General features: G+C 43.5%; 1 protein-coding gene across 1 annotated transcript in view; it reads left to right on the top strand.

Moving 5' to 3' along the window:
* The window catches only part of PHIP (pleckstrin homology domain interacting protein), an 863,049-nt gene that overhangs the window by 222,097 nt on the left and 622,667 nt on the right, over positions 1–18,285 (top strand). The window contains exon 13 of the mRNA XM_030199061.1: positions 7,002–7,155. Coding sequence (XP_030054921.1) covers positions 7,002–7,155 — 154 coding nt within the window. The remainder of the gene's footprint in view (positions 1–7,001; positions 7,156–18,285) is intronic.

The raw sequence follows: 18,285 nt of genomic DNA, 5'->3' as shown, positions 1-18,285 counted from the left end.
TTAAATAGTCCGGTTAGGATATACCCTCAGTCTGGAATCCAAACCTCCAAATTGCCCACCGGGACTTCATTTTTTCAGCACTCAGCATGAGCAGGTACTTGCAGAGGAACTCTCCGCCCTTCTGAAGGCCCTTGCGTTCGAACCCGTTCCACCAGTGGAAGAAGAGCTGGGATTCTATTTCAGGTACTTTCTTGTTCAGAAGTGAACAGGGGGGTGCATCTCATCCTAGACCTAAGGGTCCTGATCAAATTCCTAGTCCGAGAAAAGTTCAGGATGGTTTCCCTTGGCACCCTTCTTCCCATGATTTAGGAAAACGATTGGCTATGCTCTTTGGACTTAAAGGATGCTTACACTCGTATCCCGATACTTCCAGCTCACAGGAAGTATCTTCGATTTCGGCAGGGGACGCAGCACTTTCGGTACCGCATACTGCCCTTTGTTCTGTCATCAATGCCCAGAGTGTTCACAAAATGCCTGGCAGTGGTTGCGGCGTCACTACGCAGACTGGGAGTGCACGTGTTCCCTTATCTTGACGATTGGCTGGCGACGAGCACCTCTGAGGATGGTGCTTGGGAGTCCATGCGGATGACTGTTCAGGTGCTAGAACTACTAGGATTCTTAATGAATTACCTCAAGTCCTATCTCACTCCTGTTCAGAAATTGGAGTTCATTGAAGCATTGCTCGATATGATAACAAGTTCGAGCCTATCTTCCCGAGGCCTGGGCAGACAACCTTCTGTCCCTGGGGTCCAAGGTTCGAGCGTCTCAGCAAGTCACAGCTTAGCAGATGTTGAGACTTTTGGGGCACTTGGCCTTTACAGTTCTTGTGACGCCCATGGCACGTCTGCATTTGAGATATGCTCAATGGACCCTAGCTTCTCAATGGTATCAAGCCATGGGGAATCTAGACGATGGCATCCATGTGTGCACCCACTTTGTACATTCTCTTCAATGGTGGACGATTCGATCCAATCTGACCATGGGACGTCCATTCCAAATTTCTCAGCCACAAAATGTGCTGATGACGGATGCATCTATCCTGGGGTGGGGGGCTTATGTAGATGGGCTTCACACTCAGGGAGCCTGGTTCCCCCAGGAAAAGAGTCTTCAGATCAACCTCCTGGAGCTCCAAGTGATCTGGAATGCTCTAAAGGCTTTCAGAGATCCAATTTACAACCAAAGTATCTTAATTCAAACAGACAATCAGTTTGTGATGTAGTACACCAACAAGCAGGGGGGCACCGGATCTCACCCTCTTTGTCGGGAAGCTGTCCAGATGTTGCTTTGGGTACACCTTCGCGCCATGTTTCTACTAGTCTCTTATCTGGCAGGCATAAACAATACTCTGGCCGACAGGCTGAACAAGGTCATGCAACCCAATGAGTGGTCGCTGAATATGAGCGTAGCCTGCAAGATCTTCCAAGCATGAGGCACCCTCTTGGTGGATCTTTTTGCCACTCAAATCATTCACAAGGTTCCTCAGTTCTGTTCCTGACTGCAGGCCCACGACAGACTAGCATCAGTTGCCCTTCTCCTACATTGGGGAACAGGCCTTCTGTATGCATATCCTCCCATACCTCTGGTGGGGAAGACTTTGCTGAAACTCAAGCAAGACCGCGGAACCATGATCCTGATTGCACCATACTGGCTACATCAGATTTGGTTCCTTCTTCTGGAATTATCCTCCGAAGAACTGTGGAGATTAGAATGTTTCCCGACCCTCATCACACAGAACGAGGGGTCGCTTCTACATCCCAACCTCCGGGCTCTGGCTCTCGCTGCCTGGATGTTGAGAGCATAGAGTTCGCTTTCTTGGGTCTTTCAGAGGGTATTTCCCGAGTCTTGCTTGCTTGCTTCCAGGAAAGATTCCACTAAGAGGTATTACTCCTTAAATGGAGGAGGTTTGCTGTCTAGTGTGACAGTAAGGCCGTAGATCCCCTTTCTTGTCCTACACAGACCCTGCTTGAGTACCTTCTACACTTGTCAGAGTCTGGTCACAAGATGAACTCCATAAGGGTTCATCTTAGTGCAATTAGTGCTTATCATCAGTGTGTAGACGGTAAGCCTATCTCTGGACAGCCTTTAATTGTTCACTTCATGAGAGGTTTGCTTTTGTCAAAGCCCCCTGTCAAACCTCTTCCAGTGTCATGGGATCTCAATGTCGTTCTCACCCAGCTGATGAAAGCTCCTTTTGAGCCACTGAATTCCTGCCATCTGAAGTATTTGACCTGGAAGGTCATTTTCTTGGTGGCTGGTCAGTGAGCTTCAGGCCTTAGTAGTGGAATCATTTTATACTAAGTTTCATCACAACAGAGTAGTCCTTTGCATGCACGCTAAGTTCCTCACGAAGGTGGTGTCCATCTGAACCAGGGAATTGTCTTGCCAACATTTTTTTCCCATCCTCATTCCCACCCTGGCGAAAGCAGCTTGCACACCTTGGACTGCAAGAGAGCATTGGCCTTTTACATGGAGCGGACGAAGCCCTTCAGATAGTCCGCCCAGTTATTTGTCTCTTTCGGTCCCAATAGGAGGGGAGTCGCCATCAGAAAACGCACAATCTCCAATTGGCTAGCAGATTGCATTTCCTTCGCTTATGCCCAAGCTCGGCTGACTCGTGCCTTGTGACTGATCATAATGTCAGAGCAATGGCTATGTTGGTGGCTCACTTAGCCTCCATTGAAGAGATTTTCAAAGCTGCAACATGGTCTTCAGTCCACACATTCACATCACACTACTGCCTTGAGCATGATACCCGATGCAACAGTCGGTTTGGGCAGTTAGTGCTGCAGAATCTGTTTGAGGTCTAGAATCCAACTCCACCCTCCTAGGCCCATTTTCTTGTGTTCTAGGCTGCACTCTCAGATACTTATATATAGTTTCAGGTTAATCTATGTTCTGTCCTCGCCATTGCGAGGCCCAATTGACCAATGTTTTGTTGTTTTGGGTGAGCCTGGATGCTAGGGATACCCCAATTGTGAGAATAATATAGTTTGCTTGTCCTTGGAGAAAGCAAACTAGTAGGTATTCTCCGAGACAGCAGTCTGATTATTCTCACAAACCAGCCCACCTCCCCTTGGAGTTGTCTTTTCTATCTGTCTTTATTCTTGCCTGAACTGAGGAATGCGGCCGCACTGCAGGTGGGAAAGCACTCAGCGCATGTGCAGTTGGATGCATGGCACGCTGGAATGCTAAAGCAATCTTATTTGCTGTACTAAATGCTGGTTCGGTGCAGATCGCCAACCCAACTGTGAGAATAATCGGTCTGCTGTCCTCGGAGAATACCTGCTACAGGTAAGTACCTTTGCTTTAATGAACCTAGATTCACTCCTGATTTTTCTTGAGGTAATCTACTTATTTTCACCCATATCAGGATACAAAATAAATTGGTCTAAATCAGCTGTAATGCCTCTATCCCCTCATACTCAAACATCATCTATCCCATTTTGCCATTTTCCTGGGAACATTTAGGCATCCATTATTTGAACTGTATTGATAAATTACTGAATTTAGTAAGAAAATCTATCATCTCCATCACCACCTCTATTCTAGACTCATGGTCCCCTTTATTTTTCACTTAGTGGGGCTGCGTAGGGGACATGGAAATGGTTTTAGCCCCCATTAAACTGTATCTTCATTATGACTTCTCTTCCCTTCTCTCATAGTCTCTATAAAAAACTTGATACCTTGCTCAGTAAATTTATCTGGCAAGAAAAAGAGCCTTAAGAAAACTTAAACTCCCTAAATCTAAAGGGTTAACTCCATAAATCTAAAGGGTGGGGTAGGCCTTCCAGATTTTAAAACTTACCATATAGCTTTTAGATTCTCTCAAAATGTATTCTGGTTTATTGATGAGTATAATTGTGAAGTACCGAGATGACTTTCCTTTGAGGCCTCTCTTGTGCATCCATGCCCTTTACGCCTCCTTCTTCTTATGGACAAATTTACTTATACCAAATCACTGAGAATCCTAAAATCTTTGGCTGGCTCCTTGAAAGAATTATACAATGTCACTAAACACCAAATAGAATCTTTGTCAGATATCCCACTTTGGCACTCCTCTTTGCTTGAGTCCATTATACTAGATCAACAGCGCCAACTGATTTTTAGTGTGAGCTAAAAACGCTAATGCACCTTAGTAAAAGACCCCCATCGCTCTTTTTCTATTATGCTTCCATTTATTACAATAAATAATAAAGTTCCTAAAATAACTTAATTATGACTCACTAGTAAAAAAGGCCCGTTTCTTAACGCAATGAAATGGGCGCTAGCAATGTAATGAGTTCCTGCCATTAATGTTTCCACGGTTGTATTCTGAATATAATTGTTGTTTACATGTGTAAGATTTCTTTAACAATCACATCAGAAGAGCTCCTTACTCGTGAGAATGCAACATACAGTTGCCCATGTGAGAGACTGAGAGTGACTGTGTGTTTTACAGACAGTGTAAGAGAGAGATACACAGAGTGATTGTGTGTGTGTGTGTGTGTGTGATGTCTGAATGTGTGTGTGATGTATGTGAGTGACAAAGTGATTAAATGTTTATCTTCCCGTCCGTTCTGTGCACTTGCCTCCACTGATGTTCGTACCTTCCTGTATATGATTGTTTGTTAGAGGTTCAATCCACTCCACTTCCCTCCTCCAAGTTCCGTTCTGTTTGATTGGTCTTCGTTCCTGTGATGTCGCGTTTGTTTGCTTGGCAACTATGCTGCGTTGCGTTTCCTTGATGTGAGGGCGGGGACAGTGAGAGCCAATGAAACGCTGAATGACAGACTTACGAACCCTACACTGCCACAGTGCCACAGAGTCAGCTTCAGAATGTTGGAGGTGCTTTTTATTTTATAGGATGGGGAAGTTATATCATTGAACAAATGGACTATCATTTGTAAGGCAGGAATACTTTGTACTTGACTTCCATGCTGCATGATTAGAAGATGCACATATTTCCTTCTGTTGGCAACATTGTTTGAAAAGTCTTTCTCAAGACCAATCCTTTGTATTACCGACTGGAAAGATTTGATATTGGAGATTTTGTAATCCACTTATTGTTAAAGACTCCTGAAAACACAGTATTGTGTCAGGTCTTGATAATAAACCTTCTTAAGCATCAAGATTATCCTGAAATATACAAAACATCTATATTACTATAGCAAATATAAAACAATTCTGCACTTACCTTTTATTCGTTATGTTTTGGTGAAGTGATCGTATTATAACTACAGGATAAAATAAGTAATGATAAATGTTTCCTTTCAAGAAATTTGTTTTTCTTTTGTTAGCCTGTTGGCATATTTTTGTCTTTTCACTTTTTGTCCAAAGACGGTCCATTTGTGATACCATTGCACTTGCTTGTTAAAAAGTGAAATTGCTTGCCTGTAATTGGTATTAAAATGAAAGCAGTATAAAGAACCCACAGTCCACCCACATCCCTTTGAAATTTGTATGCAACCCTTTCTTTTCTAAGCTTGTCTTGAAGTAGCCGCAGATTTGATGGCACATGGGAAATCACTATGCCTGTCTAGTCCAACCCTTCTTCAGGAAAAAGGATCTATGCTTGTTCAATTATGCATTTTTTTTTAACTTGATTACTGTAAGTCCTTTCTCCTGAATTGAGCACATTCTTTAAAATTTACTAATCTATTTATTTAGACATTCTTGTATCATCCATTATTACTCAGATATTCGGTTTACAGTGGTTTCCAGCTCAGGTGGACAGACAGCCAATTGTGACTTAATGCAGGAACCATTAGGAAAAGAGATACAATTCTTAGAAAAATGGGGCACGGTAGGACCAAGAGCAATATGTACAGTGAATGAGTCATTCATTTATCCTACAAGTTTTAATTTTCGTCGTTAATGTACTGTACGAGTTCTTGCATCACAGGGCAAATGGAGTGAGTTTCAGTGTATAGGGCCTAAATAGTTAAACATGCAGCATCTGATCCTTGAAGCTTAATTCTAGAAGATGGTTGCACACATAAGAGCTTTTCACAAGATAATCTCTGAGAACAATTTAGGAAGTAAGGAACAAGTAGAGGGGAAGAACTAAACACAAGTATAGAAATCCAGTATAAAAAGAACTTCAAATTTAATTCTTACTATCCAGTGCTTTCAGCTAATCCAAAATACAGCTATGAAAATCATTAAATTTGCAAAGAAATTAGGTCTCATCAGCCCTTTTCTGAGAGAACAGCATGATTTGCCCGTCCTGTAAAGGATTAAATCTAAGATTCTTATGTTGGGCCACTGTGCTCTGCACCTAGGCCTTCCTAAGTACAACTCGGATCTACTTCATCCCTTAAAATACTGTTTGTTCCTTTAAAGCCTCTCTCCCCACCCTTGGGAGCAATTTCCTCCAGTGCCCTTTCTATTCTCCCCCCCCCCTTAAAAAAAAAGAAAAGAAATCAGAGTTCAGTACACATGCAGTAATGCCTCTTATGACCTGACTCCTTCCCTGCTGAAATCCTCATCCTACAGATTGAAGGCTGAAAGTGGCTACCTCAGGTTTAAATTTGCCATAGGCCAGTGATAATAGCCATGTGTTAACCCTGATGGGTAAACTGTGGGCATCCAGGACAATTTGTTTTGCTGCCTTATACCCTAACCTGCTGTTCTTAGTCTCACTGTTGCTTAATGATAGATTATAACTTCTGATTCCCCTTCTTTGTCCTGCCCTATTGTCATGTTCAATTGTGCTTGGAACATTTTTTGTACTATTGTCCTCATAAACGAACTGTTATATACAATTTTTATCAGGGAAATGATTTTTTAAATTGTGTAGTTATGTAGGATTCATTTTTGTTCTTTGTTGTTTTTTTCAGTCAAGAAAATGTACTCTAAATTATTTTCAATTTTCATGATAACTTGAAGACCTATGTGTGACTTTTAAGCTGAAAAAATAAAATGGACTAAACTCTGATAATTTAGGGATGGTGTGAAACTTGGTCAAAGATCAGTTGTACTTTGTTTGACACAATTGATGATTTGTGCTTTTCTACTTTCAGACATGGTGTGCAAGGAGCAGAAGACAAAATCACAAAACTGAAAGTCACAATGGTGGCATGGGACCGCCAAGACAACACTGTTATAACAGCTGTCAATAACATGACACTCAAAGTTTGGAACTCTTATACTGGCCAGCTGATTCATATCCTGATGGTAAGAAAATGCGCGGATGGTGGTGGTCTTCCTCTATCTGAATAATTTTGTTTCAGCAACATGCTTTTCTTAACACAGAAATGTTTCCAGAGGGGAAGGTTTGTCTGGAACAGCCCCATTTCAGAAGAAAACTTTTAAATTAACTAGAAAGTATCTAGGAAGCAGCGTTTCTCTTTCAGTGATACCTCAGAATATTTTTAAGCTACTGTATGATGGATTTACTACATATTGCCATTGAACACTATTGTTGTTTTTTTTTTTTTTTTTTTTTTAAATGAATTCTCAAGAAAAGCTGAGACCCAGGATATAGACCTCATAAGTGGATGGCTATGTCCATTGGAACCTAGGCTGTTTTTCAAGCTGACAGAGCTTTTCAGAACATTGAACCACTCTTTTGTGAGTCCTCCCATATTGGCGCCATGTGGGGCAATCTTGGTTCCATCTTTCTTGGGGCTCAGTAATTGTATTTCCTTGTCATCTATATCAGACCAGTCCAGATTAATGGGTTGTGTCCATCTACCAGTGGAAGGAGACAGAGAAAATAGTTCCAAGTAAACCGCCCCTTAAGGGTATTGTTCAGCCCGGAATGTTCAGTATTTTCTCTGTCTCCTAGCGGATGGTGGATGGATCGTGTAGCTGCTCTGGATTGCTGTCTGGTAGCTCTTGTCCCAGATTATTCTGGTGACAGTGGAGCCAGGGGTGTGCTGGTAGCCGTGTTGGGGCTAGTTATAGATGGTACTCAGTGGTCCTGAGTTCCTCATCAGCTAGCTAGGGTGATATCCAGTGACCGTGGTTCCTTCCCCTCCCCTGCCTCCCCTGGCTGTCTTTCTAGCAGGGTGATGGTTGACTGTGGCATGGAGTAACTTATCTCCCCTGTGGGGGATTCTTCTCTTCTGTGGTGATAGGTATATCTGAATTTCTGGTTCTTTATTGATTCCTGTCACTAGTGAACATACATAGTAACATAGTAGATGACGGCAGAGCAGGTTGTTCAAAGAAAAAAAAAAGGAAACTTTTTCCCCTTCCTTTTCTGCCTCTGAGGTAAACCTTTTTTTTATTCCTGTCACTAGTGAAGAAGGTTGTTTAAAAAAAAAAAAACAACTTTGTTTTTCCTCCTTTCTCTTGCCTGTTACCAGATTTATTTTTAGTTCCTTCTTCTCGGGACCTCCTTTGTTTTTGGCGGGTGATGTTTGTTGCCTTTGGCTTCGCTTCTCTGCTCTGCTGTCTCAGGTTTTGTAGGGCCATTTTGTTCCCTCATGGTGTTTTTGCTCTTTTCCCCGACGTCTGATTCTGATCTTGGACCCTTCCGAGCTGGTACCAGTTGCTTTGATTTTTTTTGTGGGGCACGGCTCATGTCTGGATTACGAAACTCAGTTGTTTTTCTCCTCTTCACGGTCCTAGATGGCGGGCTGGTTTCAGAGGGCGGCCCTCTTGCTGGAACTTGTACCTTTGTGGTTCGGCGGTCTTAGTCTGCTGTTTCCAGAGTGGGAGAAGTCTCTTGCTGGCTCCGTTTGGCTGCAGGCTTGGTCTTTTTAGTCCAGGGCTATTTTTTCATTCCTGTCAGCCTTACGCGGCCGTTGGTCAGTTCTTTTTCAGACTGTGCGGTCTTCTGCTTCTGGCATCTAACTGAGACGCCCCTGATATTTGATACTTCTTTTGGCAGCAGTTTTTCCTCTCTTCCTTAGGAGGTTCTGGTTCTCTCGTCCCCATGGATCCCTCCTGTCTGCTCTGGTTTGTCTGCAGGGTACTTTCCTTCTGGCGGGGGTCCGAGTTGCTCTTGGTGTGCAACTGCTAGCTCATATCCCTCTTCTGAGTACCCTTGGGAGAGCCATTCTTACCAGTCTTTTGCTTGCACTCATTTCAGTGTCTCTTTACGGGAATGTGCTTTTTTTAGGACTAGTTTGCCACAGTTCTTCCTTGCTTTCCCTTTTTTCGGGCGGGAATTTTAGCCTGGCACAGGTGGATTTTGCCTTTTCTAGTTTCGGGCGCCTCTCTCCTGGCACATTTGGCACTCCTTCCTTTTTCTGTAAGGGGCACAGTTCTTTCCTTTCATCTCTGCATGTTGAACACAGCTCCATTGTCACATGTTGAGCGTAGTTCTTTCTCTGCAGGTCTAGTGTGGGGTGCAGTGCTATGTCTGCCTGTGGAACGCAGCTCCTTGTCTGTGTGTGGCATGCAGCTCTCTCTTTGCGTATGTAACGTCTGGAGTGCAGCGCCTTGCCTTCGTTTTATACACAGTTCCATTGCAGGCAAGGCGCTGTGCTCCAGACGCCGGCAAGGAGCTATGCTTCAGTTCTACAGGTACCTCTTAACATCCAGCTCTTTCAGTGGGGCACTGCTCATCAGTGCCCAACAGGAACTCAAAGAACACAAACTGAGCCATGCACCTCAGGCAGAGAAGGAGTTGCACACCTCTGGCAAAGATAGAAATGTGCTAAACAAGCAGAGAAGCTGAGAGTAACAGACAGAGGATGAGCCAGTCTATGGATTGATCAGCTATGATTAATGGAAAGAAAATTATCAGGTATGATACATAATTTTACCTTGCAGCGTTTCCATCCTAAAGTGTTAGTGTTACAAGAAAGGATTTATTTTGGGGAAAATAGCTCTAGAGCAACTCGCCACTGTTTATAATTTAAGAGCAGGCGCTGTATTTATAAGTTTTAGGATATTAATTTCTCCACCAATCACCAAAGGTGATAATTGCAATAAATTAAATAAATTAAGTATATATAAAAGATACCATATACTCAGAACACAAGGAGACCGTATTTTTAGCTTCAAAAAAGGTTGATTTAATATACAATTGCACACGAGAGGTAGGTTTTAAGAGATCTTTACAGGTAATCTGTGCATAAAATAGAAACAAAGTAGCAGGTCTAGATCAAAAGTTATGTTACTTACAAGTCCTTGTTACACAGTATGAACAGCATAGGTAAGCACATGTTTGCAGGACAGGAACAGGGCTTCTGCAGTAAGTGGATCATCTGAGTTGCTTGCAGCTGAAGAGAGTCTGAGTTGCTTGCAGTTGATGAGAATCTGAGTTGCTTGCAGTTGAAGAGAATCTGACTCTTGGGAAACAGCTTGTCCTTTTATACCTTGCAAGCTGCAGGAGGATATGCCATGTGGATCTTTGCTGGCTTCCTGGTTTTTTGCACACGACCTCTGAGTCCTGGTCTCATGTTTGTACACGACCCCTGAGCCTTGGTCTCATGTCTTATGACATCACGAGAGTTGCTGTCTGGATTTTACTGGCAAATGGTCTTTTGATGTCCTGCTCAGTCTCTGGGGCAGATACACATTACAAGTCCTTCCTTTCTGCACATGTCTGAAAGCTGATGGGAGGGGCAGGTATACGTTTGACAAGCAAATGTCCTGTTTATGGTCTTCCTCTGAGTTCTTTGTTTTCAATGGGGTATTCAGGTGCCCACCTTAGTCATGCCTTTGTTAGGTGGGAGGGCAGAGGAAGCTCTTTTGTGTTTAAGTGTTTGTAATTAACTATCCCTGCTCTCAGAAGTTCCCAGAAAAAGGAATGGGGAGAGAGGGGCTTGAATGAAACTATTTCTCTGCTGCAGTGTAAAAGCTGCACAAATATATGGTGTATATATAATTCAGCAAAATATAATAACTGATACCATTACATTAGAAGCTGTGAATGAGAAAGATAGCAATGAAACATTCCATCTACTTCAGGGTCAATAAAAGATCAGAAATCTACTGGAGGCCAGACACAACTATCAAGATTTTTTACAGCTGACAAAGTTACTATAACATGACACCAGAAAAATTCAAAAAACCACATAATTGAAATGGCAGTAAAGAATAGTATACCACTATCTATTTTTCACAACCAGCCTTTTAGGCTTAAATGGAGAAATGGCTAAAAAGCTTGGAGTTTCTCTGGAACGAGAAAGTATAAGGAAACTTATACTTGAAGAGGCCAAATGTAAGAAGGAAGAACTAAGAAAAGTCTGAAGGGACGTTTTGTCTTTATTAAAATGGATGCATGCACACGTCACAGAGTCAATTATTTTGCAATTAATGTTAGATTTGCTGATGAAAACAAAAAAACAATAACCCGGACATTAGGAGTAAAGGACACTCAGACACATCATACCAGTGAGTATCTGCAGAAGTTAGTGGAAGGTGTTTTAGAAGATTTTGAAATTAAAAAGGAACACATTCTATGTATTGTAACTGATAATGCTTCAAATATGTTAAGCACAATTGAAAAAATGAAGGAAGTTGATGAAGAAAGCAGCATACAAATATCAGACGATGACAGTTCTGCAATTCAAGAAAGCTGTGAAAGTTTGGATGATATTGCTGAAGAAGCATCTAAGCTTATTACCATTCAACATATGCGTTGTGCTGTTCATACTCTGCAACTAGCAATAAGAGATGGATTGAAGGATCGTCATGCGGCTACACTAATTAGCAAGTTGAGGCAAGTAGCTGTTGCAGCCAGGATCCCTAAACAGATGCTATTCTGAAAGAATAGCTACTCCGTATACCACACAAACGCTTTAAAACACCTCTAACACGACCTTACCTAATACCTTCTAACTAATTCCTCTTCTACCTTTATTACCGACTGTATCTAAGATTATGTAATGACTATACCATATTAACACCCTGTAAGCCACATTGAGCCTGCAAAAAGGTGGGATAATGTGGGGTACAAATGCAATAAAATAAAAAATAAATAAAAGAGACGTGCTGGAAAAGGAGCCATTTTGGATCAAGCAACGCGCTGGGGAAGCCCTTACTTGATGATAAAGCGTTTGCTTGAACTAAAAGACTTTCTTGAAGAACTGGACTATGTAATGTTTCATTAAAAGAAAACCAGTGGGCTCTAGTTACAGAATTAGAAAGGCTACTTTCTTACCCTTTTGCTGTTACCAAGAAGCTGCAATATGAAGATTTAACACCAGGTAAATTCTTCTGGAATGGAAGTACTTGAATATACCTTAACAAAAGTGGGGGGTTAATTGCTGATGGCATTGTATCTTCAATGAGGAAAAGAGAGGAGCTCTTGCTGGATAATCAAATTCTCTTAGCTGCTATTTATGTTGATCCAATGAGCCGAATTTTGTTGAGCAGTGACCAAATTGGTACAGGAAAACAGGCACTCTATGACATAGCAGTTCGCAATGAAAGGGTTGCTACCTGAAACTCATAAACCACTGGATGAAGCTAAAGCTATAAATACTGGTGGTAATGTAACTCAGGTTCATCCTCTTCAAATGAAGAAGAGAATTTTCAAGCCTATTTGGACAAAATGGAAGCTTCAAAAGCAAAGCGATGTCGGTTAAGCGTGGAAAAGCAACCTGTAAATGTCCATATAAAGAAATTCATGCAAGAGTTTTTTAAAGGATTAAAAGAAGTGGAAAAGTTTGACGCCTCATCAAAACTGACTATAGAAGAAGCCATCATTGTTTATCCAGAGATTGTCAGTGATTAAGCTAGAACCGTAACAGCAATGCCACCCACCCAAGTCAGTGTTGAAAGACTGTTTTCAGCACTGAAATAATCAAATCAGGTTTAAGGGCTTCTATGAGAGGGACTTCCGGTGGAGCCGGGCGGCAAAATGGCAGCGCTGCCGTGAGCTCCGTCGCACCGCAGTTTGAAGCCCCGAGCTGACGGACCCGACCCGTTCCAATGACCCACTGCAAGCTGGCGGAAGGCCGGGGGATAATTAATGTACATGGGACAGCGTCCGGAATCGATGGTAACGGCGAGAAATTTAAAATATAAACGGAAGACGCGCCCCACCAAACAAAATGGCGACTTGAGGCGGGAATCGCACGCTGCATGGCGACAATAAGCAGAGTGGAGAAGGTAACATTTAGAGGAAGACGCAGCGCAGTGAGAAAGAGTTAAGTACCGGGCACTTGCAGGAACAAGAGAAGAGCAATCCAAAGGACAGCGGGATCCACCCAGGGCGGGTAAAGAACTGAAGGCCGGAGTGGTGGTAAATGATTGCTGGGCGGACGGGGCCTTGGGAGGTCGGTGCCTTGATCCGTAGAATTGGTTGCGCAGTGATAGCTGGTAACTCAAAGAGAGCGACTTCCCTGAGTACCAAGCAAGATAGAAAGGGGAAGAGAACGAGCAACCGGAGGACACCGGGGGCTTCTCTGGCACTCCTGGACTGTTAGGACTGTGGCCCCGCATTGCATAAATAGCTTTCTGGGGAAGCTCACTTAATTTGCGAATTATACCAGAGGCTTACGCGGGCCAGGGCTCTTGGACATTTGAACTTCTACTTACAATTGCACTCACAGCCTGGGCAAGAAGTGACGGAGGGCTCTCCCGACTTTTGCATGGAGCAATATCTGAAACATATGCCCTCTGGAACTACGCGCAGGGGAACAAAGTTTGATAAGGAGAAGGCATCCCCACCTAAACCCCGCCAGAAAATGGCGGACCAGAAGCAACTGGAGTGGGAGAATTTACTGAAAAGCAACTAGCTCAGATTACCGCTGCGGTGAGTGCGGCCCTTAGTCCAAGATTTGATCTACTGGCAGGTCAGATGAAGAATATGAGGTCTTCAATGGCGGACACAGAGAAGAGAGTGGATGAGACTGAGAAACCGGATCTCGGCAATAGAGGACTTAAGATCACAGCACCTACAAGAAATAGCGCGTCTGCAGGAACAATTAAAGTTGCACCAGGACAAGCTAGAGGACATGGAAAACCGGGCACGACGGTGCAATTTAAACTTGTTGGTCTGCCAGAGAGGATTCCGAGAGGTCTCTGGGGCCTCTTCTGAAAAGTGGCTGAAAAAAGAGTTGGCTTTGTCGGACAGTTACGGAGAACTATGCATAGAGAGAGCACATAGGCTGGGGCGCTGGCAGCAGGGCATGCAACGACCCAGGATTGTTATTATCAAAGTGCACAACTATCTGCACAAGGAGGAGATCCTCCGGGGCTTCAGGACGAGGCGAGACTCCCTTACATATGAGGAGTCTCCGATAAAAATTTTCCAAGACTACTCGGCCGGAGTCCAGGAGCAGAGGAGACGCTTTCATCCAATATGTGCAGCTCTAGCCAATAAAAACAAGAGATTTATGCTGATATATCCGGCCACACTGAAGATACAGCATAAAAACCAATGGCATTCATTTCAGAAGGTCCCAGATGCCCAACGATTCGTGGATGTAAACCTGAAAGAGTCAGATCCACAGGAGTGACTGTGGTCCAGGGGAGCACGCGCCATGGTGATGGACCACCCGGTCAGGAGTTCTGAGGACTGGTAAGGTAGATGTGATGACACTGTCTAGGATTTGCAGGCTCATGCACGAGGCATTTTGCCTCTTAATATCCCAAAGGAACCTCTGGAGTGAGGCCTTTGTAGGGTGCCTCGGGAGTGGGTCTCCTATTGTTATTATCTATGTGGAAGTTACACTTTGATATATTCTCAGTTGCACTGTTGGATTAAGTTAATATAATGTGAGATTTAAATGTGACCCGGAAACCAGACTCTAACATACATCAAAGTAGAACATAATAGGGGGGAGGAATGATACAGAACAAAGGAGGGGGAAGGTCACGTCAGGGCTTCATGTAGGTGACAGAAGTTCACACAGGTTCAATCACGATGGGAGGGATACGGGGGGGGAGGGGGGGAGGGCGCAAAGCAACAACAGAAAAGAAATAACACACAGGGACACCAGTTAGCACACTTAGAGACACGAAGAGAAAGTTTCCTAATTAAGATAATATCAGACAGGAGAGACATAAATTGGAACTTACTTGTTCAGTGAAGGCCGCCACAGTTGATGGAGTGCTAATACACTCCAAGCGGCGGCTGGGGAGGGGCTGGGACCCAGCTGCTAAACGATATAACTTTGCCTTAGAGTGGTACCATATTCCTATCTGTACCACACTGTAAATTAATATCATGGAATGTTGGGGGTATAACATCCCCATGCAAGAGAAAAAAGATTTTAAAACATCTAAAATACTTAAATGCTGATATTGTTTGTCTACAGGAAACAAAGTTAACAGACTTAGAACATGACAAGCTCCAACAAAGTTGGGTTGGGCAGGTACTCTACGCTTCAGCGGAGGGCAGAAAGAGCGGAGTAGCGATATGTTTTCACAAACGTTTGGCCTATTCAGTCAAAAAGGAGTTGCAAGACCCTGCGGGGCGGTATCTTTTGGTCAAATTATGGCTACAGGGGAGGGAATTATATATTTTAAATGTATATGCCCCCACGCCACCAGAGAGGTCATTCTTCCCTAATTTGTTAAGGCTGATGACACCATATCAAGATAAAGACTTGATTGTGATGGGAGATATGAATTGTTTGTTGGACCCGGACTAGATAGCACAGGGGTGAGAGGGGCTTGCGCATGTAGGCCGCAAGGAAGGGAGAGTGCTGAAAGAATTTGGACATTCTCTCTCTGTGATAGATGCTTGGAGGAACTTGCACCCAGAGACTAAGGAGTACTCACACAGATCGAGGGCCCATGGAACATGGGGAAGGATAGATTATATTTCGTGTCAGAGACACTGTTCTCTCAGGTTACCAATTCTAAATGGAAGAGATACTGCATCTCTGATCATAGCCCCGTATGGATTGAATTGGAAGGCGCACGTAGCTCGGCAACGTCTAGACGTTGGAGATTCCCGATTATTTAGCTAATGATAAATCATTCCAAAAATTTTTAAAGGCCCGGTGGGATGAGTATACACATTTTAATAAAGCCCATCAATCTAACCCTCACTATTCTGGTGCACCGGGAAGGCCCGTCTTACGGGGAGACCTGATTGCATATGTTGCGGCTAGGAGGAAAAGGTCAACACGTAGTTTAATTAACCTGAATAGGCAATTGACGGGGGCAAGGCGCCGATATTTGGCGCAGCCAACAGAAACTAATAAAGACAGATACTTGGCTATACAAGCCTCCGTCAATTCCATGCTGCATGAAAATGAACTGAGAAATCAGACCTTCCAAAAATATAAGTTTAACAGGTTTGGCAATAGGGCCGGAGGACTTTTAGCAAGGATGGTTAATAAGAGGGGCGGAAACCGGACGATCCAGTAATTCGGGATAAGAGGGAGGTATTACCAATAAGCTAGAAGAGATACAGAGCACTTTACAAGAACACTTTAAGCATTTATACAAAAGGATAAATTGAAAGGGAGACAAGAAATTGGAGAGTTTTCTAAAGAAAACTAATATGCCGCATTTGGGAGAGGAAGAGATAGCTATGTTAGACTCTCCGATACAGCTAAAGGAGTTGCAAACCCGCGATTAAGGGACTAAAATCCCACTCAGCTCCTGGGGTAGATGGATACTCGGTGAATTTTACAAATGTTGGAGCTCTCACTGCTAGGCCCCCTATACGCATACCATCAAGCGGTCATCTCGGAGGGGAAGTTTCCTCTGCACGAGAACACCGCGTGTATATCCTTACTATTAAAACCTGGGAAAGCTATAGAAGAACCAGAGTCGTACAGACCTATCTCATTAATTAATGTGGACATTAAGTTATTGGCAAAGATTCTAGCTGGAGCGCCTTAAAATATACCTTCCTAAAATCATTGGACCAGCACAAGTAGGGTTTATACCAGGGAGACAGTCGGTACTGCACGTTCGGAGACATTGATGTCCATGGCCCAGTGTAGACACCAGAAATTCCTGGCCTGGTGTCAGTTTAGATGCCGCTAAGGCATTCGATAGGGTCAGCTGGGACTTCCTATTTGAGTTGTTAGAGTGGATAAATTGCCGACTAGACTTAATACGGACAGTTCAGGCCCTTTACAATGACAGGAACGCACAGGTAGTGGTTAATGTGGACAACGACAAGATTTACTGTGGAAAGGGGAACTCGTCAGGGGTTGTCCCCTCCACCTCTGTTATTTGACTTGACACTGGAAACCGTTGCTTAGGTTTGCTAAACTCGGATACTGGGATAAGCGGAGTGAGACTGGGAGAGCAAGAGGTGAAAGTTCTAGCCTATGCGGATGACATTCTTATGTTACTCACTGACCCTCAACGCTCCTTAACAACTGCCGGAGGTGATCCGGGAATATGGTGATCTGTCAGGGTTTTCCCTAAATTACGATTAATCGGGAGCGATGGTCCTTGATGAGACTACCAGGGCGCATTGGCAAGGGGAGTTCCCCATTGCATGGGTAGATTCTAAATTGAAATATTTGGGGGGTGATGATTTCCAAAAATTTGGCTTCATTATACAAGGACAATATAGGTCCCCTTATGGATATGACTAAATGTAAAACTGACCATGTGGCGAGACTTACCACTAACAATTTGGGGACGAATTGCGCTTTTCAACATGATGATTGCTCCAAATGGCTTTATGTATTCCAACAGTTGCCCCTCTTTTTTAAATCTAGGGATGACAAATTACTTATTAAACTACTACAGGGATACCTTTGGCAAGGGAAAAAAAACCTAGATTAACATATGAGCAGCTTACAACACCACGGACCGTGGGAGGAATGGGTCTTTTAAATATTAAGTTCTTGACGGTTGCCAGTTCAATGAGACACATAAATGATTGGTACCGGGGGACTACAGACTTTCGGTGACTTCTGTGGAGGTCTCCAGGTTCCCAGGGATACATTTTAGTTCATTACTACACACCGGAGTTACTCCGCCCCCGGATGCATTCAAATACATCCCCTGTTGCGAGGCTACTCAGGGAGACCTGGAAGTGGACATGTAGGAGACACCACTTCTCGGCACGGGTAACACCTTGGTTGTCGATTTGTAATAATCCGGCTTTTATACGGACAGGGAGGTGGAATATTTCGTAAATGGGAAAAACAGGGAATGCTATACTTGGCACATATAGTGACGGAGGAAGGAAAGATATATTCTTACCCCCGAGCTTCAACAAAAGTATAAGATCTCAGGAAATACCCTTTTGCGTATTACCAATTAAAACACTATTTGGCCTCTCATAGATGGAAAGATTTAACGGAGGATGTAGTAGAAGTCCTTTCAGAGGATTTCACCCTGGGAGCTCAGCTTATGTTCCCTTTGAGTTTCACCATCAGCAGCTTAAGGATCAACGGCTGAACTAGATACAAGGGGTTGGCCAGGAAGGTGGTCACGTGACTTAGAATGTGTGATTTCCCCCGAGGTCTGTAA

The sequence above is a fragment of the Microcaecilia unicolor genome, chromosome 3 (assembly GCF_901765095.1).
Source record: "Microcaecilia unicolor chromosome 3, aMicUni1.1, whole genome shotgun sequence".
NCBI lineage: Eukaryota > Metazoa > Chordata > Amphibia > Gymnophiona > Siphonopidae > Microcaecilia > Microcaecilia unicolor.
This window is presented reverse-complemented; position numbering and strand designations above follow the sequence as displayed.